The following is a 25,991-nucleotide window of genomic DNA, read 5'->3' as shown; positions in this document are numbered from 1 at the left end:
AATTATTTGAGCTATAGCAGAGGACTTCCTCAAATACTTGAAAATCTGCCCAAGAAAAAGTTGCAATCAACATAAATTAGGTTGCAACTTGCAAGAACTCTATATCTGAGTTTAGAATTTAAAATATCAACTTTCAATGGAAGAAAGCACACAAAATATTACTACTGTAAAGTCTATAATTTGTAATAGACAAAGTTAATGCCTCAAAAGTGTGGGATAATGCATGATCAACAAGAATGCTACTAACAAACAGAGCAGGGCTAATATCAGAAAAGACAACAGGAAAGACATAAAAGAGCTCGGGAAGGGCTTATATTGAGGGAAGTTGCATTATCACATAAATGCAGAATGGAATTGTAAAATTATGCATATCAAAATTGGATATTTAGCATTAAAAAAAGAAAATAAATTATAATTGAAGAGAATTCTGAAATTCAATATAAGTAATGAAAATAAAGCAGTAATCTAAAATTTTGTTGGAAGTCCAAATTCACAATTTTAAAATTATGACGAATAAAATAAAAGAGAAAACTTCTGTTTGCAAAACGCTTCCACGAATGGAGAAAAATTCCCAATGAACCATAAGGAGAGAATGTTATTCAAGTAAGCTCTACATTACTTATTAGTACAGAAGAACTAAATTATATTTCAAAGAAAATACAAAATGGACAATTCCAGTCTTGCCACCAACAGATACCAAGAAGGCAAACAATTTGTATCCTCTGTGATAAATTTCCAAGGCCACCTTGGCGGCTCTACCAATAAACCGAATTGAAACTAAAACTTTGGCAGTACACTCATAACTCAACCAGTAAGGAAAACCCAAATCAAAACTATTAGTCCATGAACCACCTACTAGTGTTTCACAGTCAACTTGCAACAATACACTGATACACAGCCACCACACCAATTCTTTAGTATAAAGACTCAGACTTGGCTCAAACTAAGAGGGCGTTTGGATAGGCAAACGCACGTCCACGTCCAGAGTTTTTTTTTTTTTTTTTTTACACGGGTTTGTTACTGTTCATTGGCCATGAACAGTGATTTTAGGCCAATGAACAGTAACTTTTGGCATGAACAGTATTTTTTACCAATTTAAAAATTATTTTGCTACAGTATTTTCAGTTTTCAGCAATAAGTTCTATCCAAACAGACCCTAAGATTGCACAAGGTTCAAAATCTGGGAAAATATGGGTCAAAATTACAATTTGATAAGCACCCAGATAACTTTTAATGGAGAAGAGACTAGTAGGACTAATAAGTACAAGAATGGTGACATAGACATGAAAGGGTGACCAACGAAGTAAGAGCACCTGACCAATTAAGATGTCCTAGAAACCCATTAACCAAAGTAGGAAAAGTAAGTGAAAGGGAGGAATAATAGGAAACCAATGAAATTAGAGGACTTGGAAAGAATATTTCTACAACGAGTTTTTCTTTCCGATCATCCAATTCCGAAGAATTTCCATAACCCACTCTCCCTTTCACTCTTGCTTCATTATTCTGATCCTCTCCTCTTATCTCTTTGACTCCACAAAAGAAGCAACTTTAGTACTTATCCACAAACTACATGAAAGAAAGAGATGAACAACAAATTTTTTTACAGAATGGGTCATTGGGGACTGAGGCGTGTTGGCACTAGAAATAGTGCTAGAGGGTTGGCAAAAGCAAAACTAGGCTTGCATGATTGCATGACAAAACATAAATAAGATAATCAGCACACCATACAACCAGGCCCGACAGGGCTATTTTCTTATTCTTTTTAATACCTTCTCATTTTTATTTTAAGGATTTTAATAACACATAGAACTTTCTAATAGTAAAATTTGTTTCGCTCATTAAATAGAATTAGAAAAAAAAAAGTGTAAACATACAATATGGTACGCACATCTAACCAGATGATATGCCAATGTTAATTGTTAAGGACCAAGTTAAAACATTGTACATGGAATTTCTGTTGAACAAAGTTTCTCTCCAAACTAGTTTGGAGAGAAACCCTTCAAACTTATTATATATCTTTTTTTAGGTGTGAATTTTGAAAATCTAACCGTTGAATTTCATGTTCCTTATGTTCTTAACATGCATATCAAATTTCGTTCAAATCGGATTTTATTTACTATTTGATCAATGAACTTATTTTTTATACACAATTTTAGATTACAAAAACTTGAAATTTTAACATTTGTTTGATGACATAGCAATTAATTTTTGATTTTCTTGAAATTTTGCAAGCATGAATAATATAATAAGAACATGCAATCCAACGGTTAAATTTTCAAATTTCAAACTCAATATAAAATTATTTGATAAGTTTAAAGGGTTTCTCTCCAAACTAGTTTGGAGAGAAACTTTTTCTATTTCTGTTTGTGAATATAGTGGAATTTGCATGTATAAGGTATTTTTATAATAATAATTTTTTTTATTATCAAACTTATTACCTTTGAAGCTCTATGGAGTCAATAAATCCTCACAAGTCACAACAAGAACAAGCAAGATGTCTACCCGCCATAACTCAAAATATAATGAATAAAAGAAAAAAAAAAGATTATACCAGGATTTACCATAACTCAAAATAAAGAATATTGTTGTAAAAATATTGTTCAAATTTGTTGTAATACTAGAATTTTTTTTCTATTAAAATTGTAAAAATAAAATAAAAGGCCCAATATAATTTTTAAACTTTATATTTTTAAAGTAATAAAGTAGACAAAAAAAAAAAACAAAAACAAAGCACTCATCTATGTTAATATCTAATAATATCTAAAAGAGTAAAACTATGTCACATTCTTAGCATAATGTTGGTAGGTTCTTAATAAAATTAAACTTTACTTATTTTATTAAAGTATTGTATTTTTTTTTCTTAAAAAAATATTATATATTTTTTCTATTATAAGTGATGGATTTATTTATATTTATTTCTTCTTTATGTTATTTAAGCTGTATAGAGGTTGAATTGTTTGTAAAAATTACTAAAACAAATTTTAACCACATATTACATTATTTACAAAAATATCACTTAATATAAAATGCAATTTTAATAAAAAAAATTACAAAATTTAAAAACATTTTCAAATTATAAATTACAAAATTCACCCCTCAAATTTATGGTATTTATGGTTGGTTGTTTTCTTCCATCAGTAAAAAACAGCCTTCCATTAGTGGACTCACGGCCCAAATCACAAACCCAAACGGCCGAACTTGCTTGAGCTCCATTCTTCTTCTTCTTCTTCTTCTTCATCTTCATCTTCAGTTCGAGTTTCAACAGAAAAACAAGTACTTCGTGTGACTAGTTTTTGATTGTAAGTTCGTAACACTACACCTGTTTACTGTGGCCATCTGTTTTGTGAAAGCACAATCTTACGAGAGATAGAGAGGGGGAAATCTTTCGCCACTGTCTTGACTGTCTGAATCGCCACCGGTAACGTGTTTTTCCTTTTACATATACATATTTTGTGTGTAAAGTCTTGTTTGTTTTTGTGGGTGTGTGAGATTGCTCTCCGAACTTTCCAATTTATGCGTTCCACTATTGCACACCACCTGTTTGTTGAATTGCCTGACTGAAAATGCATAACTTTCAGTTCTGTTTGTTCGAAATCCTCTTCTGTTCCGCAAACCCATTTTTGTTTTTGGTACTAAATATGCCTAGTTCGGCTTGTTTCTTTTGTTAAGTTAGGTTCTTTGTAATGGTTTGATAGAGTAAACCCGTTAGAGATTACAAAAGTTGTTTTATTTTTAATTTTTTCTCCCAACTTGTTAATTTCACTTACCCAGAAAACATTTTTGAATGCTTAGCTTGAGTAGATGTTTGGCTGTATCTGGGTTTGGTTTTGTTTAAGCCAATAAGTAAATCTTGTGCTGTGCTTTTTAATTGTACATGGCAAATAACTGTAAAGCAGAGTTTGGTTTCACTGTATAAGCTCTTTTTATTTAACATAAATGCTTTGCTCTGATTTTGATTTTGATTTTGATTTTTCCTTGGTTAGGCTATCATGGAGGTGGACGAGGAAAACCCGGGCTCAACTTCTCCTACAGAGGCATCTGATTTGGGTCCTGATAGTCAAACATTGGTTTCCAGTGTTCATGCTACTCCACTTCAGCCAATCCAACCTATAGTTCCACCAGTTGTTGTGCCTCCTATTGCTCCTATTGTTCCTCCTATTGCTCCAATTCCTTCGATTCTTCCTCCCCCGGTTATTCGCCCATTGGCACCTCTCCCCGTCCGCCCTCCTGTTTTAAGGCCGCCCATTTTGCAAAATGGCGAGGTGAGAGAGAGTGACTCGGATTCAGACAATGAAGATTCGGGTCCAACCCGTACTGCTCCAGGTACAACTGGGGAATATGAGATATCTGAGGAGAGCAGACTGGTGAGAGAGCGGCAGGAAAAAGCAATACAGGAGCTTATGATGAAGCGTCGTGCTAAAGCTCTTGCTGTGCCTACTAATGACATGGCTGTCCGGACTCGTCTTCGCAAGCTTGGTGAACCTATGACTCTTTTTGGAGAAAGAGAGATGGAAAGACGTGAGAGGCTGCGGATGATTATGGCAAAACTGGATGCTGAAGGGCAGTTGGAGAAACTGATGAAAGCTCATGAGGAGGAAGAGGCTGCAGCTACTGCTGCTAAAGCAGATGTTGAGGAAGAAATTATTCAATATCCCTTTTATACAGAAGGGACAAAGACTCTTAAGGATGCTAGAGTTGATATTGCAAGGTACTCTCTTGTGCAGGCAGCTTTGCGTATTAGACGTGAGCAAAGGAAAAGGGATGATCCGGATGAAGATACGGATGCAGAGTTGGATTGGGCTCTGGGGCAGGCAGCAAATTTGGTGCTTGATTGCAGTGAGATTGGGGATGACCGGCCACTCTCTGGTTGTTCTTTCTCACGAGATGGAGAAAAGCTGGCTACGTGGTATTGCTCTCTCTCTCTTTCTCTGTAGTTGTACCCACACGCATGCCTAGACATACGTGTTACTTTATTCATATGAGTTAATAGCCATTATGTCTTACCATTTACTGTGAACAAGTTCAATTTAAGGGACCTTCCTTGGGGGAGCAGGGGAAGTGTATGGGTTTGAACTGTGGGGCAGTATATTTAATATGTAAGCATTTCTAATCATCTAAAAAAATTTGATAATTTTTTTCTTATCAAAAAAATTTAAAGGATCTAAGCCCCCTCCTTCCATTCATTTTCCAACTAAAATTATATTTTACAGTCTGGAGTACAACCTTTTTATTGGCATTCAAGTGCGGATTTAATTTTATACTTTTTTGCCCACCCACTATTTAACTGATTATGATGGGTTTCCTACAATGATTTGAAAAAGTACATGATGTCTATTCCTCCGAATTGGCTGTTGCACCCCTCCCTTTTCCTAGGGTAAAGGAATAAACACTTACAGAGGAATTTTAGGTAAATATTGAGTTTGCCCTGCTTCCCAACTTAAACTTCTAGGTGTATGATTGGTAATGAGGCTCTGATCTATGGCTTTGCTCTTATTATGGTATTGAAAGACTTATATGCTGCTAAATTGCAATGGTACATGTAACTGACCAGATTCCTTATATTGTCTGCTTCTATCAGTTCTTTAAGTGGCGTTGCTAAGTTGTGGAAAATGCCTAATGTTGAAAAGGAATTTACACTGAATGGACACACAGAGCGTGCTACTGATGTCGCATTTTCTCCTGTGCATGACCATCTAGCTACTGCCTCTGCTGACCGTACTGCAAGGTTGTGGGACACTAGAGGATCTTTGTTGAGGACATTTGAGGGCCATCTGGACCGCCTTGCACGCATTTCCTTCCATCCTTCAGGGAAGTACTTGGGCACTACTAGCTTTGACAAGACTTGGAGATTATGGGATGTAGAAAATGGGGAGGAGTTGCTTCTTCAGGAAGGTCACAGTAGGAGTGTCTATGGGCTAGACTTCCACCGTGATGGATCACTAGCTGCATCTTGTGGACTGGATGCACTTGCTCGTGTTTGGGACCTTCGAACTGGCAGAAGTATTCTGGCCTTGGAAGGCCATGTCAAGCCAGTGAGACTCAAAACTCATCTACTTTTCTTTTTCCTTTTTTGGTGTTGGGGGAATAAAGTCATGTTTATCAGTTTATATATTATATATATGTACATGTGCATGTGTGCTTTTTGGTTGTATGTTTAACTGATACAATTATGTTCTTCCAATCTCTTTTTTTAGGTTTTGGGAATCAGCTTCTCTCCCAATGGATATCATTTAGCCACCGGAGGTGAAGACAATACCTGTCGAGTCTGGGATCTAAGAAAGAGAAAAACTTTGTATACGATACCAGCACATTCTAACCTCATTTCAGAAGTAAAGTTTGAGCCTCAGGAAGGATATTTCTTGGTAACTGCTTCCTATGACATGACAGCTAAGGTGTGGGTCCTTTCTGAGCACTGTGATTCCTACATAATAATTTGAAGTTTAACCTTCTGTTTTTATTTCCTTTTCTGATTCCTATGTTGTTTACATATCATTCTTCTTGGGTGTATTTTCAGATTTGGTCTGCCCGAGATTTTAAGCCTGTGAAGACACTTGCTGGACATGAATCAAAAGTCACATCCTTAGATGTTACAGGAGGTTAGTACATGACTGTAGATATGTTGAGCATATGGCAAGATTCTGATTTATTTCCTGGTTTTTTCATTTAAGCTTCTTAATAAATTGATGCATGGAGGAAGTGGAGATACACTACTCCAATTACCTTATATCTTCTAGGATTTAGTAACTTCATTTTTAACGTAAATACATTTTACCCTTCCATATTTATATGCATATGTTCTGTTGTTACCTTTTTTATTCCCTTATAGGATCCAAAATTCTTATAATCATATTATATAATTTAAAAAACTAGAGCTTCCACTTTCATGAGCTTAAAGATCATCAACATTGGTGGTGCCAAAAATTTAGATTCTACAAACTGTAGGTTCTAAATAAATTAGTACCATTTCAGCTTAATTTATTAGTCATTTCCCAGGTTTACCTGTTGCAAGTAGGTAGGACATTTGCACTTGCCTGGGTATTAGATCTCGTACAGGTGATGATACCCATCTATTAAAGGAAAAAAATGCTCAAAGAGAGAGATTTCAGTTGATATTTGGTTTCATTACTTCTTTCAGTCTCAATGAAAAATATCTAGATAGTCATCCTCTAAATCATATGGAACATGTTTGTTAAAAAGAGGATAATAATGAGCAGCTAAATTTTATTAAATTAAGTCGCTGCTGTCTCAAACTTAATTGTTTTTTAAATTTTTTGTGAAATCTTGATACTGTGTGATATTGACTTTTGAGTCCTCTACAAGTACAGTTTCTTGCTCGACCTTGAATACATTGTTACACAGTTGCATAAATAATTCTGCTTTCTGAGGTGGGAAATGTATTCATTTCTTTCCCCTAGTAAAAGAGTATTTGATTTTGTTTCATGCTCATAACGTGTTAGTGAGTGTATGTACACGTATAGTTGAGCTTTTCTATATGTGAATGCCTATTTATCTGAGTAGTTCATTGGAATGGTAAAATTACACTAATCATCATGAGCTGGTAGCAGTACTAAACTCATGGTTTTGTTACAGCACAGCATCAAGCTTTATTACTGTAGATAAGATTCTAAAGATGCCTTCCCACTCCCCAAATTTTTAAAAAAAAGATGCCTTCCCACCCTGACATTTTTTTAGTTCTCTTCCCTTCCCACCAAGGGGGTGGGAACCATGCCCCTCTTGCTCTCCTGTGACCTATTGCCTTTCTTATCTTTCTCTTCTCTCTCTCTTATCATTTTCTTTCCTCTCACTATGAGCGATGTTTGAGAGAAACATTACCTTTGATTCTAAAAAGTTATTTATAATTTTCCTGCCCTGTCAGCCTTTCTAATTTTCTGTCCCTGCACCCCTGGGAGATGCAGTTGTGGTTTTCTTCTCCTCTTTCCTTATTCTTTTTGGTTAATGTTTTGAATTATATTCTTAAATGTGCTCCTCTTTTCCCCTTAATTTTAATGACATTGCTTGCAAAATGCAAATATCAGACACCCCTTCCAGATTGCCAACCATTAGGTCTTGCATGGTTTTTTTTACATTGACATGCAATCTACAGGTTGACATAAATTGGTGTAAAAAATCTAGATCAATAACAAGTAAATGAGTTCAAAGCTCCTTGAAACAGTGTTGTGGTTTCTATTATCGCTAGCTCATCAATCCTTTTGACTTGTGGCTTCTGATGCTTAGATGATGCTCTATGTTGTAAACTGTCATGGTATCATTTACTGCTTTAAATAAATGCTCTAGGGACATGCAACACCATTAGGGAATAGGAAAAAGAAGATAGGGGTAGAAAATTATTTAGAAATTGCTGTTTGGATGCTTTTGTTGAATTTTGATTTAGTCAGCAACTTTGAGAGAAACTTTAGGTTTATTCCAGTGTTACTTCTTTGCTACATTGAATACTGTATTCTATGGTGCATTGGGAGGGAAAGTAATCAGTGGATATTTGAGGGGAAGGAGATTTTTATACCGAATCTCAAATTTCTTTTCTTGAAAACTCTCTTCGAATGGGTGACACACTCTTTTACTATCTCAACCTTTTGTCTAATGGAGTTTTAGACTCATTGTACTTGTATCTCTAATCTTATAGCTTCCCTTTCTTTCTCTTGTTTCTTTCTTTTTTTTTAAATCTCTGTATACTTCCTGTATACGCTTTTCCAAATTTAATAGATTACTATTACTTATTAAAAGAAAAACTGTTTTTGGTATATAGCTAACATTGTATGGAAGCCACCTTTGGAGTCTGGGGATGTTTAATTGGTAGATCCAATTTTTTAATGGTACGTGGAACTGCATGTAGCAATCATGACTGGGTTCTATCATCTATGGCCTTGTCAAAAATATAAAATGACACAATTTATAATCTAAACTGCTAGAACCCTAATTTTATTAGGAATCAATAAATTTAATCAAGTTAAAATGTGAATTATCCACAATCCCTTGATGGTTCCTCGAAAGGTGTGTGTTTGTGTGCATGTGTGTGCATGCACACAAAAATGTACAAACTACATGCACATGCACCAAATTTAATAGATTACTATTACTTATTAAAAAAAAAACTGTTGTTGGTATATAGCTAATATTGTATGGAAGCTACCTTTGGAGTCTGGGGATGTTTAATTGGTAGATCCAATTTTTTGATGGTACGTGGAACTACGTGTAGCAATCATGACTGGGTTCTATCATCTATGTCCTTGTCAAAAATATAAAATGACACAATTTATAATCTAAACTGCTAGAACCCTAATTTTATTAGGAATCAATAAATGTAATTAAGTTAAAATGTGAATTATCCACAATCCCTTGATGGTTCCTCGAAAGGTCTGTGTTTGTGTGCACGTGTGTGCACGCACACAAAAATGTACAAACTGCATGCACATGCACCAAACAAACATGCTGCATGCATCCGCTCTGAAACTTTTGAATTGTCCTACCTTAGAAGTTGTATCATATGTGGCAACTTCTTGCTTGATGGTTTATTTTCTGCTTCTGACTTCTAAATGTTTCTTTCTATGACAGATGGGCGTTATATAGCAACTGTATCACATGATCGGAAAATTAAGCTTTGGTCCAGCAGTAGCAAGGAGAAGGAACAGGGTATGGATGTGGACTAGGTTGCTGAAGATGATAAAATATTGGTGGATCCTATTTCCTGGATTTTTTGGTCTAGAAACCCTTTAGGGATGAGTGGATAACAAAGCACAGATTGCTTCAAGTTCAAAATGTCTATTGTGGAGTTGCACTTTTAACCATGAGAGATATGGTTTATGGGTAAATGAAAGCTTTCGTTATATACTGCATTTTCCTGACTTAGGTTTCATCTACCTTGTTATTTTTCTTTTTCAAACTCTGATCAGACTTAGATAATTTGTTGTAAGAGATTTTGAGAGGAACCATACTAACTGAAATGCTTGGTGTACCTAATCTTTACAGTTATAGTTGTGAAATCATCCAGCAAGAAAACAGGAGTGAGTCTACGCAGTGTTGAAAAACTGTGTTGTGTTTTCCTTTGTGAGTCTGCGCAGTGATAATTGTTGATTACTTGTACTTTCAGTCTTTTGTTAATACCGATCATTACAGAAACTACAGCAAACTGTTTTTTATGTCAGGGAGAAGAATAGCAGAGAAGATGCCATTGGCACAAAAATTAGTCAAGAACTACCAGAGGCTCTCAGTATCTGATAGATGCAGTCTGATTTGATCAGCACTAGAGCAAAAAATTTCTACTTGACTTGAACCCAATTCTGGAACACTTATTCTAGGCCTTGTTAACAGGGCTTTTTTTTTTTTTTTTTTTAAATTTTTTTTTTTTAAAGATAATTACTGTGGAGGGTTAACACACAATGGTACACCGTCCCTTAACCCAGCGCTTATAAGTCGAAGGTGGGAGGCGTAGTTCCCCGATGTGGGACAAAACCGTGAGGGTCACACCGGAACCTAGAGTGGACAGTACCTTCTAAGGGAGCTTACCCTCCACAATTACAATATGCTTCTAATCCATAGCTTAAACCCTTTTCTCTTAGACCTTCAAGCACTTTGTGCATGGGAAGATACTAATTTAGCTACAAGTCCCTTGGTAACAGATCTCGAGTTTCCTTGGTTTTTTTTTTCTTTTCATCAGAGATGCCTTGTTGGAGTTGTCACTCTGTTATATACAGATCAAAGTCGTCAATCTTCGGCTTCAGAGTGGTATTTGATAAATTCAGTTACCATTTCAATCTATGGGAAGCCATAACATGAGAATAGACTCAAACTTCTCTCCATCACAAGCTGTTCAATCAGCTTTGCTTTAACTTCCAAACATTATTAGTCGCTGGCAATGGCGAAGCCTGGATTTGGCTCCAAAGTAGACAAAGTTCAAAATACATACAATATCTAACGCATTGAATTCAACAATTATAATTTTGTACAAACATATACGCAGTGAATTAAATTTTATTCTTTATACATCCGACAAAGAGTTTTAGCTCAGTTGGCATCTCCTTCTTCTATAAGCGTTAGGTGAAGCATGAGGTTGTCAGCTCCTATCGGAGGTGCATGTGTAACTTATCAATCAAAAAACTAATAACAATTGTTTATAAATAATGCAGGATAAAAAAAAAATTATAGCTTTTGCAATGACGAGTCTATTCTAGTTTACAAAGAGTGTCTATGGGCTAGCCTTCCAGCATGATGGATTACTGGTAGTAAGTTGTGGACCAGATGCACTTAGAGAGAAATAATTGACTTTATCCATATGCTGATATGCATACCATTTGAGTTTAACTTGTTGAATTAGATGTGTATATTATGTGAGTTTAGATCATAATTTTCATCAAGTACTTATAATTCTTGCAAACACTAATACAATTACACGTTTTCATTCTATAACATTTGTTATTTATATCTTTCTAAATTGCAAGTCAATGGAAATTTCAAAAACCTAAACCACATGCTTTTACAATTTAACTCACATTTTCTTTTTAAGGGTAAAATTTTAAATTTCAAAGACAATTATGAAATGACAAAATATCCTCCACACAACTTTTATCAAGTTAAAAAATAATTTTACATTATATTACACCATAAACAAAACTATCCAATTCATTCTTATTATCCAGTAAAGACGTTCAGACTTTTTTTCAAATAACAAATTACATTTTCCCTTGTTAATTATGGCGTAGTTGTAATTACCTCCTAAATTAGAATATTAAACAAAATAACATATTTAATTGTTGTCGTAGAGCACTTTGCATCCTAGCCGTTAGGAATTTTGTCAACCTTTTAATAGAAAATTTTAATTTTTATTATACATTTTCAAAAAATTTGATTCTATCATGTCATTAGATACCCCTTTCTCCGTCATGGGTTGAGGATGACATTAAAATTATGCTAGGGACACAACTTTTAGCACAATTTTGTTTCATAATTTGTCATATGACAAGTTGTGATTGGTAAGGATGTATCTCCACATGGCCCACTGACATGCCCTTACCAATAATAACTTATCATGTGGCGAGTTGGGACATTAAAAGTTGTGTCCCTAGCATAATTCAAACATTAGATGATAGTTTTTGAAAAATATTCATATTGTTTAAAAGTTAGGTATTCAAGTGATAAGCTCCTGGTAATGTGCTTTTTTGTGTCTAATGTTGGTAGTTTGAATCCATCTCCTCCTCTCCCACTATTTGCCTATAAAAAGAAATGCTTGAAATTTACAATAATCCAAATAAAAAGCTAGTGTTCCACTGTTAACGTTTTACTTTGTACTCCATCAATTACAATGTCATTTAAAAGAGGGAAAAAAATTACAGTATGCCATGTGTTTAGTTTTTTTTTTTTTTTCATTTTAATCTAGTACTTAATGGATAGGCTACATCAAGAGTACTATAGTTTAACTAATATTATATGTGTTTCAAATAGAGATGTCTAGGATTTAAATATTCACTCTCACATTGTAGGAGAAAGTATCTAGTGAGCCGGACGCGTACACCCTTTGTGAGACTGACATGTGGGTCCAAATCTCAGTCTCACAAAAGGCGTAGGGGCCTAGCTCATATAAGATTTTCTCTGCACGGTAAGTATTGTGTTGAAAATTTAGACAATTGACAGCTAGATTTTATTGCATGTGCTAGGTAGACTTTGCTATGAACACTTGCCAATTTCAGCTTTGTATTGTGTAAATTTTATTAGTAAAACTTCAGCCCTTAGTGCCACCAAAGTGGTCCAATGATATTCCACTTGATTCAGTAAATATGTTAAAATCAACCGCATGCAAAAGGCTATGAATAAGATCATTGTTGTAAAGAAGGTGGTATATAACCTTTCAAGAGAATACTCATTATAATTTCGGCAATAAAAAAAGGAAGTGGATGACCACTTAAATGCAAAAGTCCTATTACTCTTTAGTTTTATTTCTTGCAAGTTGTAATTACTACCTCCCTTTTTATTTTGGGTAGTATTAACATGCACCGCAAGTTGCTGATTAGAAAAAAAAATTTGTCACTAAAGTCAATTTTTTGTCGGATTTTTTACCAACTTTACAGGGTATAAAGTTAAAAAAATTAACTTTTTGAGTTTTTTAGTACTATTTTTAGTCATTTCATCAATTTATGTTAACTTTTTATTAGATTGACCCTATAATAAATCATTCTTACAGTGCCCGTTAACATTTCTCTTTTATTTTATAACAAATCGATTTTTTTTTTAAAAATTGACAGGTTGGGTTCTTGCTAAAAAAAAACAAAAGGCCAATCTTTATCAATGGTCTGGGGTTTAATTCGAGAATTGATATCCTTAAAACTTAAAAGCCCAATAATAAGCCCAAAACCCAGTATAAGGGCTGATATAGCCTAGGCCCAGGCCCAAACCTACACCGATTAACTCGACCTTTTTTGTGGTACAAAAAGGGAGCTAGGGTCTCAAATCCACACCATTCAGATTGTCATCGACGATTTTTTCGATCAAATCAAAAATAACTCCCAGAGCAATCTTTAGCTAAACCCAGGTACTCTTCGATTCTTTACTATTTAATTTTTTTTTACTAATTTTTGTTCTTAATTTTATATGATTTTCTTGTTAAAATTTTAGGGTTTTGTTGTTGTTGTTGAACGAAGCTAAAAAAAAATTTATTTTTTTATTTTTTAGTTTTTGTTGATGATGATTATGTTTGCTATAGCTGGGTTTTCTGAATTTTTTTCTTCTTCTAAAGTTGAAATTTTGGGGGAAAAAAAATCTAGGGTTTTGTTATTGGAATTGTTGTTGTTTTTCGATGTGATTATGGTTTGTTTTGTTATTATCTTATCAGAATTTTTCTTGCTTCATGTGGGTTTAGGGATTTATTGGGTTTTAGATTTTAATATGTTATTATGCCTCTCAAATTTTCAGGTTTATTTTTATATATATAAAAGAATATTTAATTATTTTTTAATTTTAAAAAGTAAAGTTTTGGTGAACAAATTTTTTGGTTGAGTTTGAATTGTTTAGTCAGTGATGGGTTCTGAGGTTGGTTGGTTGGTTGGGTTTGTTTGTTTTTGTTTTTTTTTTTTCCTTATTATGTGGAATTGTATTTTCCTTGAAAACCTTAAAATTGTGGTGCTATATATGTGTTGTTTTGCTAAAAAAGCTGGAGTCTATGATTTCTTACATTTTTATTTTGTATTTTCCACCTTCTGAAGCCATTTTATTATGTGGGTCTTGATTTATTATAAGTTTTTACCGCTAAATTCAAATTATTCATGAACTCCTAATGATATATGTATTTTCACTGAACTATTGAGTTTGTACTTCTGTGTTTGTGTTAATATATTGTTTCATGGGCAAAGGTTGAATTCATGAACCTATTACTGGGGAGTTTGGACTAATAAGTAGTTTTGCTCTGGTGCAGTAACAGAGTCAGTAGCCAACTAGCCATGCCGAAGAATAAGGGAAAGGGAGGAAAGAACAGAAAGAGGGGTAAGAATGAAGCAGACGATGAAAAGCGTGAGCTTGTTTTCAAGGAAGATGGGCAGGAGTATGCCCAAGTGCTTCGCATGTTGGGAAATGGCCGGTGTGAAGCGATGTGCATTGATGGCTCCAAGCGCCTTTGCCATATCAGAGGGAAGATGCACAAGAAGGTCTGGATTGCGGCCGGTGATATCATACTCGTTGGTCTTCGTGACTACCAGGATGACAAGGCTGATGTGATTCTCAAGTACATGCCAGATGAAGCTAGGCTCCTCAAGGCATATGGAGAGCTTCCTGAGAACACTCGTCTCAATGAAGGCATCATAGATGACGAGGAGGAGGGTGGAGGTGACGATTATATTGAGTTTGAGGATGAAGATATTGATAAGATATAGGGTTTGGAATTGTGTGTAGATTTTATCTTTAATTTTGAAGAGTATTGGTTAAGCGATGCTTATAAGTCAAAATTTCCAATCGCACTTTATTGAATTTGAATTTCAGGTGGGGACTTGGTTGTATTCCATGTAACACCTTCTCTTACTAATTAGTGTCTGTTATGTTTGCCCTTTTTTCTTTCTATGGTTGTTGGTCGTCCTCCCCCCCCCCCCCCCCCCCCACAACACCAAACCGTTGATGATGCTTGTATAACGTAAACTCGCTCTTGGTTATTTCCTCAATGGAGTATGATCTTTGAAGTTTCTTTAGATTCTTCTGTTCTAAATTTTGCATTGGCAGAGATGTGCAATTCTTTAGAATTTATTTTTGCTCTAGATCAGTGGGTTACTTAATGATTGAGGGTCAAACTATATGGATTCTCGCTTGAATGGTTGAAGTTGGGGTTTTGCACATTTGATCTACATTATGAATTGTATTATATTCTATCTTAAATTTACCTCTTCGGGAGGATAGACTGATATTCAGTTCTATTGTCCATAGTGCTGGTAAAAATATGGGATCATCTGGGATCCTCAAGCCTCTTTTTGTTGGTAGGCTTAAATCCATCTTTCTCCTTTGGTGCAATTAGTTATTGTCAAATTGAACAGAGACTTCATTTGAGCCTCAACCATCTCTTTCCGTCTCCTACTAGACCAAAAAACCTTTTGCCTGAGTATGAATCTATGATATCTTTCAATTGCCTCAGGCTGCTTGTTTATGGTTCTCAACAGGAGAGTTTCCGGAAGGTGGGGTGCCATCTACTGCTTGGTCTAGCCCTTGTTGGGTTCTCTGCCATAAGCTTTGGTTTGTTTTCTCTCTGAACAGATCTGAGGCTACTAGAGATAGGATAAAGTAGATTTAAAACTTATTTTAGAAAAATATTTCAGCTGTAGCTGTAGCGATAAGCTAGCGCTCCCTTGCACATAGTTGTTGCTTCTAGTTTGATCTGAAACCTCATTTTTTGTGTTGCTACTCATTGTGCTATCATCCCAGTCTTCCTGTAATTTTCACGTGGTAATATATATGAATACTGTACTTAAGCTTTGGCTCAATTGGTCTGGGATAGGGTTGAACAGGTAAGCTTTGAATGTGACCTAGCAAAAAGTAGAAACATTGAATTGATCATACATAGTGTTTGAAGTTTTGAGTGTTCCAAACTATAAATCATTATTGTATGAATCGGCAATTATGCTCCAACGTTCGATACATGCTTCAGATAACGAGTGAATTCGAGCAAAGATCTGTTTTTGCAAGAACACATTCAATGTTAAAAGTACACCAATAGCTATGCTCCAAGATTTGGAGCTAGTTATAATTGAATAGCAATAGCAGTGCACATACTATAATCTCCAAGTCTCAAGTCATTTTTGTTCATTTGATTTATTCTTCAACAAGTTAACTTTTAAGCTATTTCTATTACGATTGGTTTCCATTCTTTTGATTAAAATTGTACTACTTATATTTAGTATACATGTGAGCTCTAAGAGCATAACATAACTCAAGGGGTTTAGCTTCACTTCCCTTCAATTAATTTTGAGCATTGTAGGAGAGACAATACTGAGATGTGTTTTAAAACGGATACGTGTCAATCTCTTGTCCCGTCTTGTGCTCCTATCCACAAGTGATTGAATAGCAATAGCAGTGCACATACTATAATCTCCAAGTCTCAAGTCATTTTTGTTCATTTGATTTATTCTTCAACAAGTTAACTTTTAAGCTATTTCTATTCCGATTGATTTCCATTCTTTTGATTAAAATTGTACTACTTATATTTAGTATACATGTGAGCTTTAAGAGCATAACATAACTCAAGGGGTTTAGTTTCACTTCCCTTCAATTGGTTTTGAGCACTGTAGGAGAGACAATACTGAGATGTATCTTAAAATGGATACGTGTCAATCTCGTGTCCCGTCTTGTGCTCCTCTCCACAAGAGAGAAGCCTTACCTAAACTCAAACTCTAAAGCTAAAAATCGAATAAAATCAATTCTAACTATTGTGGTTCAGCTCTTAGAGCCATATGTATACTAAATATAAGTATTACAACTTTGATCATAGGATTGGAAACCATCATAACTTTACATACATACTTAGGATGAATGAATGATACTTCCAACCTTTAATTAAAGTTGTCCTAATTGTACTACGCGTTGGTATAATATATTACATGCTTAAATATTATCATACTATATCCCATCTAAAAAAGATATTGTCATACATAAAGGCGGGGAAAAAAATGTGTTTAAAGCATTTTGAGTATTTCATATAAAATATTTCAAGTTTTTTATATATAAAAAAATTAAATTAATAAAAATCATTTTGAAAAAAAAAAATCTGTGTAAAGTATTTTATAAAAAAATATATTAATGCTTTTTTAAAAATAAAAAGCACATTCTTCTATGTAAAAAATCATGTTTAAAATATAAGTATTTTATATATAAAAAAAAAGTTCAAAATTTCTATGTAAAGTTGTAAACTGTAAGTACTTCAAGTGTTTCATTGAAAATATAGGGCCCATTTAATAAGAGAATTTTAGTAATGTTGTTTGTATTTTTAAAAAATATATGTGGATAAAAAAATATGTGAAAATATGTATAATGTTGTTTAAATACTGAAACTATTGTTTAAACAATTATAACAAATGGGCCCATAGTATTCCCAGGATATTTGAAAAAACCAAAAAAAATAAAAAATAAATAAGGCTGTATTTTTTTTATTATAAATAATCTGTTTAGGATTGGATCTGACTTGACACAGATCCAAATTGGGTTGATACTGACCCGAGTAGCGATTTAGCTAGTGCTTCCTTGCACATAGTTGTTGCTTCTAGTTTGTTCTGAAACCTCATTTTATGTGTTGCTTGTGCTGTCATCCTAGTCTTCCTGTAAATTTCACGTGGTAATATGTATGAATACTGTACTTAAGCTTTGGCTCAATTGGTCTGGGATAGGGTTGAACAGGTAAGCTTTGAATATGACCTAGCAAAAAATAGAAACATTGGATTGATCATGCATAGTGTTTGAAGTTTTGAGTGTTCCAAACTGTAAATTATAATTGTGTGAGTCGGCAATTATGCTCCAACTTTCGATACATGTTTCAGATAACGAGTAAATTCGAGCGAAGATCTATTTTGCAAGAACACATTCAATGTTAAAAGTATACTAATAGCTATGCTCCAAGATTTGGAGCGAGTTATGATTGAATAGAAATAGTAATGCTCATACTATAATCTCCATGTCTTAAGTCATTTTTGTTTATTTGATTTATTTTTCAACAAGTTAACTTTTAAGCTATTTCTACAAGTTAACTTTTAAGCTGATTCTAATCCGATTGGTTTCCATCCTTTTGATTAAAGTTGTACTGCTTATATTTAATATATATGTGAGCTCTAAGAGCATAACATAACTCAAGGGGTTTAGCTTCACTTCCTTCAATTGGTGCACGTGTCAATCTCGTGTCCCGTCTTGTGCTCCTATTCATAAGAGAGAAGCCTGAACCGAACTCACACTCTAAAGCAAAAAATCGAACAAAATCAATTTTAACTATTGTGCTTAAGCTCTTAGAGCCACACATATACTAAATAATTAGTAAATATAAGTATTACAACTTTAATCAAAGAATGGAAACCATCATAACTTTAGATACATGTTTTAGATGAATGAATGTCACTTCCATCATTTGATTAGAGTTGTCCTAGTTTATACTACACATTAGAATATACTCAAAAGTGGGGGAAAAAAAGTGTTTAAAGCACTTTGAGTATTTCATATAAAATATTTCAAATATTTTATAAATAAAAAAATTAAATTAATAAAAATCATTTTGAAAAAAAAAATCTGTGTAAAATATTTTATTAAAAAATATATTAAATGATTTAAAAAAAATAAAAAACACATTCTTCTATGTAAAAAATCATGTTTAAAATATAAGTATTATATATATATATATATATATATATATATATATATAAAGTTCAAATTTTCTATGTTAACTGTAAAGTACTTCAAGTGTTTCATCGATAATATAGTATTCCAAAGATATTTGAAAAAAAGAAAAAAAAGCCGTGTAATATTTTTTTTTTCAAAAAAATCTGTTTAGGATCGGGTCTAACTTGACACAGATCCAAACCGGGTTGAGACTGACCCGGGTTTTACCCAACGCGGGTACCTTTTGAAAACAAACAGAAAAGTTTTCTCTCTCTTCCATTCGGGGAGGGACTTATAATTTGGGGGTTAGGGTTTCTGGAAATTTTCGATTCAATCGCAAAAAAATTGGAGCTTTTCTCAGATTCGTTGGAGATTCACCTAGATCTGCTTCCATAAGGTACTTGAAATCCACATTATTTTGATACTCATTAGATCTCTCATCAGATTTTATGCTTCTGAAATTCTTGTGCTTTCAATTTCATATACTCTCATTTGAGAGCTAAATCAATTCAATGGTATATTTCTTTGATTTCGTTCTTTAATTTTTTTGAATTCTACAATGGTCACACAGGTAATTTTGATGCAGATCTGATGCAAGTAATTCAACAAAAACCAATGAATTTAGTGTGTGTGTGTGTGTATATATATAAAATTAAAATCTGAATTCTGTATCAGAAATAAAAAAAATATAAAGAGACCCATTTCACACATTCAATGGTGCTCCTCACTTAAGCACTAATCTTTAATTTTTTTTTAAGGTGTTAAATTTGTTTTTTTTGGCAACTTCTAATGGATGACATTTATCTTAAGTTGAAGTAATACTGAAAATTTCATGAATGTTATTAATACTTAATAGCATTTGGAGTTGGATAAATTGCATAGCCTGTTAGGGGTTAATGCCATTCGATTACCTGACAACTGGTTTTGGCAGGTGGGGTTAGTTGCCGGTAAATTTTACTAGCTAGAGGCAAGTCCAAAGAGCTCTTATGTAGAAAGGTTCCTTACATTATCAAAAATCAAAAGAGTTGGAGTAGCAAGTCTTCGGGTAAGTTATTGGAATAGTATGAGATGGGCATAAATTTCCTGTGTATGGATTGTTTTGTTTGTAAGCTGACCCTATAGAAGGGACTATTTGTGTGTTCGGATTAGCTTTATGCTAATTTTCTGAAAGTGGGCAAAAGTACAGTTTTACCTAGAAAAAAAAGGCTTTAAAAAGTTTGACATAAGCAAATAAACTACAAAGCTAATCCAAATGGATACTTTAGTTTTTAGCTCAATTTGGTTTTGTTATGCTTTGTATCATGCTAATTTGATTGTGGTCTCGTTGAATGAAGCATCGGTAGGCTTAAAACTAGCATTATTTTCTGTAGCAAAGTTTACAACCAGCATAATTTTGTAGGAACTTTCACACTTGATAGCCTCTATGATCTCTGTGTTCACTGGGACAATTTAATTTTCTGTCTTTTTTTCATAGTAAGTCCATATTTTTTTTATATCTAATGCAGGTCTAATGCAAGTTCGAAATTCAGGAAGAAAAATCAAATGGTGGTTTTGTCAGTGAAACCCTTGTTTATCATCCTAGTGGTGTCTCTCTCTCTCGTCCTTGCCATAGTTTTGCTTTTGCCTCCTTCTCCATTTTCCCAGACCGTGCTTTCTTCCAATTCAACACTGTAAGTGTCAAGTTTGAGGATGTTATTTTGTTTTTGGTTTTTTTCTGCTGTGTTTGGTTTCCTGGAAAGTGAGGGAAAATGGAGGAAAAGAAGATTTCCAACGCCTAAGTTTCAGTTATTTATTTATTTTTTAATGTTTAATAAGTAACTTTATGCTAAGTCAGTTAATTGAATGGACATAATTCTTCTCTCGTTTCTCAGTAACAGAATATTGTCAATTCCTTTTCCTTTTTTTTTTTTTTTTGGCTCAACTCTTGAGAAAATATGGGTAAAGAAAAGAAATCGGAGTACTAGGATCTTAACATTTCCCTATTAGGTGAGGGAGGTTGTCAATGTTTAGAAATTGATAAGCATGGGTAGGGCATAAGATTAAAAAATAAAAATAAAAATCCAGTTTTATTGTTATTGGTTTTTTTGTTTTTTGTTTTTTGTTTTTTGTTTTTTGTTTTGTTTTGTTTTTTTGTTTTTTTTTTTTTCCATCTGATGTATGAATTTGTGGATGCAGAGGGAAATCTGACATATTGAGTGTCCGGAGGATGGTGGACTGGAGGCCTTGCAAGTGGTGGCTACAAGGACACCTAAGTGGTAAGTGGAGCTTCAAGTTTGAGTTTCTCTGTCTTTGACAAAAATTGTGGATCTATGGGATACATATAGGATTTAGGAGATAGCCTACAAATGAATTTTTTGGGATATAATAATTGTTTGCCAAATATGGAGCGTAGTCATTTAAAATTGAAGAGGAAGGAAAGCAGTTTACATGGAGAACTTAATAAGGGTTCTTGGGCCTTCTATAATTGTTTTGTCATGTATATCTTTGAGTTTGGAAAGTTACTGAGGAATGATTTGCAAAATCAAGAATTTTGAACTCTTTAATTATGTTTGGGATGGAAAGAGAATTATGGTTGGTATAGGGATTCCATTTGGTTTGTGATATTCTGAGTCAATCTTAATTGATGTTCATTGCAGACAATTGCATTGGTTTTTTGTTGAAATGCTGCAGCTTTGCCACTTGAGAATAATGGATATATCCGAGTTGATTGCTACGGTGGGCTCAATCAGATGCGAAGAGATGTGAGTGCTTAAGAGAATTTCGTATTTGCAACTTTGAGATCTAATTTGAAAATTCTCAATTTTATTTCTTTGATAAAAAAAGGTTTATTATTTATGATGACTGCAGTTATGTGATGGTGTTGGTATTGCCCGTTTGTTAAATGCAACCTTGGTTTTGCCAAAGTTTGAAGTGGCTGCATATTGGAATGAATCAAGGTAATTGATGGTTATATTTATCAAGGTTGACGGGATAGCTATGAAATCTGATAGAACTATTATTTACGTTTCAAGAATCTGTTCGCTGTGAATTGACTGTATATGAATAAAATGTATTGTTTTATATAATTATATCATAGATAATTTATAGTTTGCCTTTTGTTTTGTTTTGTACAGTTGATAGAATGAATTTAGGGTAAATTATACTTTTGGTTCTTGAAATTTGGCTTAAGTTGGATTTTGGTCTCTCAAAATTTTAAAACATAATAGTACAGTGAAGTAAGAGATGGGCTTTACATTTAAAATTATTTGGATTTTGGTCCTAAGTAATTTTACTTCTACTTTGACCTTCATAATCATATCAATTGGGCTTCAATTTTAATATTTAATTAACTCTCAAAGGCTAACAAGATGGTTTGATAAGTGTTTTTCTCATCTATATTCTGATCATTCTCTCATTTCAGCAGTTTAGTCTGATGAACTGTATAGAATACGCCTTCTTTTATCTATGATTTGATCTTATAAAATGCTTCTGTTTGTATGATATTATGTGTCAATGGCTAAAAGGTTTCCTCAAGCAACAAGAGTAATGTTGTTCTTCTTCTTTCATTTTTCATAATCCTTTAAAATTTATCTTCATTTTACTAAGGCAGTATCCTTTCATAACCATTTGGTTTCACCTCAGTGGTTTTGCAGATGTATTTGATGTTGAATACTTTATTCAACAGATGAATGGGTTTATTAAGGTTGTCAAAGAGTTGCCACCAGAAATTGCATCAAAAGAACCTTTTCGAGTAGACTGTAGCAAACGCAAAGGCCAATTTGATTATATTGAAAGTGTTCTTCCATCGTTGCTGGAACATCATTATATTTCAATTACACCAGCAATGAGCCAAAGAAGAGATAGGTATTACCTTGTAGTTCTATATTTCCTGTTTTGTGATGGCACTGAAACTGTATTGTTGTGACTTGTGACTGAGAAATTTATCCCACTTGGAGAACGTTGATTAATGAGATGTATACTGGCCATTAGTTTTTTGATATAGAGTTGAACTGTCAAATGCAATATGTGGTCTGGTTTCAACATGTTAATATGAGGCGCTGGCCGCATATCTTAAGATTGGGCCTTGTGGATATTCCTGTTTCTTATTTTAGGAAACAATCATTTAGTGCTGAGAATGATAAGGCGCTTTGAGGGCCAGAAGCTCAGATGAGTTGAAGTATGTGTTTTTGAAGTTTATATGAGTGGATATTGTGCCAAATGTCCTCTTCAATCGAGGGGCTCCTAGATTTTATGGACTCCCTGGGCTTATAGCTGTTCTATGTTTTAGCCTATGCTGTTTTTTTTATTTTTTTTCCCATATACACCATTGTACTTGATTTGCGTTATTAATTGTTCACTTAAATAAAAAGAAGATAAATTGAAAGTTGACTGAACATCTTTTTTATTCTCATATGAGTTTGATGTCTAACAAGATTGGTTTAACTTCCATATTTATGTGCTTTAAAAAAATAATAATAGTAATTAAAAAAAATCCACCATATCTTTGATATTAATGGTTTATTGCTGACTACTTTCTTTTTCTTGTAGGTATCCTCTGTATGCAAAAGCTTCCCTTTGTCAAGCTTGTTACAGTGCGTTGCGCCTCACTAGATCCTTGGAGAACAAGGCTTCTGAGCTCTTAGAAGCCATACCCAAGCCCTTTCTCTCACTTCACCTTCGATTTGAACCTGACATGGTAGCATACAGCCAATGTGAATACTCAGGTCTTTCTCCATCTTCTGTCAAAGCCATTGAAGCGGCACGAGGAGATAGAAAACCATGGACTGGAGAGTTAGCCCATGTCTGGAGAAAACGGGGAAAATGTCCTCTTACCCCTAATGAGACCGCCTTCATACTTCAATCACTTTCCATTCCAACAGACACAAATATATATTTGGCAGCTGGGGATGGTCTGATGGAAATTGAAGGCTTAACATCTGTCTATACCAATGTAGTTACCAAGTCTAGCCTCCTAAGTGATGAGGATTTCACAAGTATGCACGGGAACACAAAAGCTGCATTGGATTATTATGTGTCTATTAATAGTGATTCTTATGTGGCTACATATTTTGGAAATATGGATAAGATGGTTGCAGCAATGCGAGCTTTTAAGGGCTTGTATAAAACCCTTTTCTTAAGCAGAAGAGCCTTTGCAGAGTTCACTTCAGAAGGTTTTAGTGGGAAAGATCTGATGCAAGCCCTATGGAAGGCTCATCTAGATGATTATGTCATGGGGAGAGGTTCTGCTTTGCCTGACTGCTTTTGTGAGTTCAAATTGTGATTTCGGGTTCATCTTTCTTGCCATATATTGTATTTCTTCATTTTTTGTATGTGATATGACTCTAGAAGCAGTTTTTTTGTTAGGTGTTTCTATAATTTAGGGCTTGTAGAATTAAGAGTTTTCCCCTTATATCTTGTTTTTACAAGTTCTAATGTCATTGACTGACTTTAACTATGTATCTCTTGGCCAAAGTTTGGGCATTGCACCTAACCTTTCTGTTTTCACTTTTTCTACTAAACAAGTTTCCTTTTGCTACATTCGTAAATTCTTAATCCATCTCTTTACATTACCTATGCACTAATGCGTTTTACTTAAAAACCGCTTTTCAGAATAATCTATGATTAAGATTTCAATTGTGTATACATTGGTTTTGATGGTTATCATTCCCGCAGACCACGCTAGAATTATTGAGATCGATTAGATGATTGTTACATTATAAGAATGTTTCTACAAGTAGGCAGACAGGATTCATTCATTGATCAGTACTAGTATAATTGGTATGCTTGAAGCCTTGAGCATCTTTACTGCAGCTGTCATATGCTTTAGGTTACAAGATTTCCTAAGATTACATTCTCCTTTGAGTGAAATTGCAGATAAAATGGGACAGTGTAAGTCCATTTTAATGCTTTGGTTCACCTTTGAGCAAGCTTTGATCTGGGGTATACAGGAAAATTTCCACGTGTATTCCCAGGAGACAGATTTTTCCTCTATTGCAAGCAGCATTTCTTCTACTGGTTATCACTTGAAATCCTGCATAGCTGACTGGTTGATGGACCTTCAAATGTTAGTTTTAGTTTTTGTAATGCCATTCTACATAAAATGACAAAGGTCGCGACCAAAAAGCAGTATAGCGTCATGGAGCTGATCGAAGCCAATTCTCTTCCGAAGTTCCTTGCAACTTGAAATTGAAGTATCATGATGAATAGTATGGTTGAGTGAGTCTTGCTAGCTCAGTTGGTTGAGTGCTCGTCAGTGGGAGACGGTTCACTAATCTAACATCCAACTACATAAGCTCAAGTTTTGAATCCCATTTTGGCATAAGATTCAATATTTATTGAAATTATACTGTTATATCAATGAAAAGGGTGGAATTTGTCAAAGAAAACTGTCAAGATAAACCAATTGTTTTATTATTATTATCATTATTTCTTTTTAAAACTCACAACAATTTTTTTTTATTTTTTATAAAAAGAACACCAACCAATCAGGCCCTTGGGGTTGATGTTGTTGTGTCTAGGAGGATGCTTACAGAGATATCTGCTAAAAATATGAAAATCTGTGGGTATACTGTTCAGCCCACCACCAAAAGTAGAGAATAGGGTTTTATGCTGCTCTCTTTTTCAGGGAGAAGTATGTGCTATGTTTTAATGGATGATAATTGAGAAAATTTCTCAGTAACTAGTGAAAACGTTAGTTATAAAAGGTTTCTCGCCTGTAACCCTTTGTTCATATGATGACATTTTGAGCTAACCTGATGAAGAAAACGAAAAATATAATAGATTTTGGGTATAATCTTGCCCAACTTTTTGCATAATGCCACATGGTCGCTTACCCATGTAGAAATAGCAACTCTTTTTTTGTTTTTTGTTTTCTTTTTTGGTTTTTTTTTTAACCTCCCTATATCTTATGGGGAGAAAATTATTGAATACTCCAAGAGTAGAATAAATGGAGCCGATTTAACTAGTTTGATGAGGATCTATAATCAATCCTAGAATTTGAGGCTAAAGCTTGGTTGTTTTTATTCTTAATATTTGCTTTTTCCTTTTTACAGGGTAATTGTCCTTTCTTTTTCTTTTTTTTTCCCTATGATTTTTACGTCTTGCTCTCTAACAAAACTAAGGAGAGGAATGAGAAACTCACATGATTTTTTCTGAACTTTGACTACTATACAATTCCA

The 25,991-nt window shown here is 34.0% G+C and overlaps 3 protein-coding genes across 5 annotated transcripts; all 3 read left to right on the top strand.

Annotated features, from left to right (window-relative positions):
* Window positions 1–3,158: 3,158 nt before the first annotated feature.
* Window positions 3,159–10,043, top strand: LOC142611164 (U4/U6 small nuclear ribonucleoprotein PRP4-like protein). Its single transcript, XM_075783214.1, has 6 exons — window positions 3,159–3,418; window positions 3,984–4,906; window positions 5,579–6,032; window positions 6,195–6,392; window positions 6,515–6,596; window positions 9,571–10,043. The coding sequence occupies exons 2-6, from the start codon at window positions 3,990–3,992 to the stop codon at window positions 9,663–9,665; spliced, it is 1,746 nt and encodes a 581-aa protein (XP_075639329.1). The 5' UTR covers window positions 3,159–3,418; window positions 3,984–3,989; the 3' UTR covers window positions 9,666–10,043.
* Window positions 10,044–13,408: 3,365 nt separating this feature from the next.
* On the top strand, window positions 13,409–15,042 carry LOC142610410 (eukaryotic translation initiation factor 1A-like). Its single transcript, XM_075782230.1, has 2 exons — window positions 13,409–13,537; window positions 14,417–15,042. Exon 2 carries the CDS (start codon window positions 14,442–14,444, stop codon window positions 14,868–14,870), a length of 429 nt encoding a protein of 142 aa, XP_075638345.1. The 5' UTR covers window positions 13,409–13,537; window positions 14,417–14,441; the 3' UTR covers window positions 14,871–15,042.
* Window positions 15,043–19,116: 4,074 nt separating this feature from the next.
* On the top strand, window positions 19,117–24,349 carry LOC142609543 (O-fucosyltransferase 13-like). Of its 3 annotated transcripts, none has more exons than XM_075781145.1 (8): window positions 19,117–19,231; window positions 19,766–19,879; window positions 20,340–20,504; window positions 21,010–21,089; window positions 21,505–21,575; window positions 21,682–21,770; window positions 22,456–22,677; window positions 23,362–24,349. In XM_075781145.1, the coding sequence occupies exons 3-8, from the start codon at window positions 20,377–20,379 to the stop codon at window positions 24,092–24,094; spliced, it is 1,323 nt and encodes a 440-aa protein (XP_075637260.1). In that variant the 5' UTR covers window positions 19,117–19,231; window positions 19,766–19,879; window positions 20,340–20,376; the 3' UTR covers window positions 24,095–24,349. The 3 variants fall into 3 exon arrangements, with proteins under 3 accessions (XP_075637260.1, XP_075637261.1, XP_075637262.1); XM_075781146.1 differs by having other exon boundaries at window positions 21,471–21,575; XM_075781147.1 differs by lacking the exon at window positions 19,766–19,879 and having other exon boundaries at window positions 19,124–19,231.
* The last annotated feature ends 1,642 nt before the right edge of the window (window positions 24,350–25,991 follow it).

This window comes from Castanea sativa, chromosome 9, assembly GCF_040712315.1.
Source record: "Castanea sativa cultivar Marrone di Chiusa Pesio chromosome 9, ASM4071231v1".
Lineage (NCBI taxonomy): Eukaryota > Viridiplantae > Streptophyta > Magnoliopsida > Fagales > Fagaceae > Castanea > Castanea sativa.
This window is presented reverse-complemented; position numbering and strand designations above follow the sequence as displayed.

Bases quoted from the DNA above. Each gene is read 5' to 3' on its own strand.
- LOC142611164 (XM_075783214.1), top strand. From the start codon at position 3,990: ATGGAGGTGGACGAGGAAAACCCGGGCTCAACTTCTCCTACAGAGGCA. The intron at 4,907-5,578 runs GTATTGCTCTCT...TGCTTCTATCAG, and splicing joins GGAGAAAAGCTGGCTACGTG to TTCTTTAAGTGGCGTTGCTA. The intron at 6,393-6,514 runs GTGTGGGTCCTT...GTGTATTTTCAG, and splicing joins CCTATGACATGACAGCTAAG to ATTTGGTCTGCCCGAGATTT.
- LOC142610410 (XM_075782230.1), top strand. From the start codon at position 14,442: ATGCCGAAGAATAAGGGAAAGGGAGGAAAGAACAGAAAGAGGGGTAAG.
- LOC142609543 (XM_075781145.1), top strand. From the start codon at position 20,377: ATGGTGGTTTTGTCAGTGAAACCCTTGTTTATCATCCTAGTGGTGTCT. The intron at 20,505-21,009 runs GTAAGTGTCAAG...TTGTGGATGCAG, and splicing joins CTTTCTTCCAATTCAACACT to AGGGAAATCTGACATATTGA. The intron at 21,771-22,455 runs GTAATTGATGGT...GTTTCACCTCAG, and splicing joins GCATATTGGAATGAATCAAG to TGGTTTTGCAGATGTATTTG.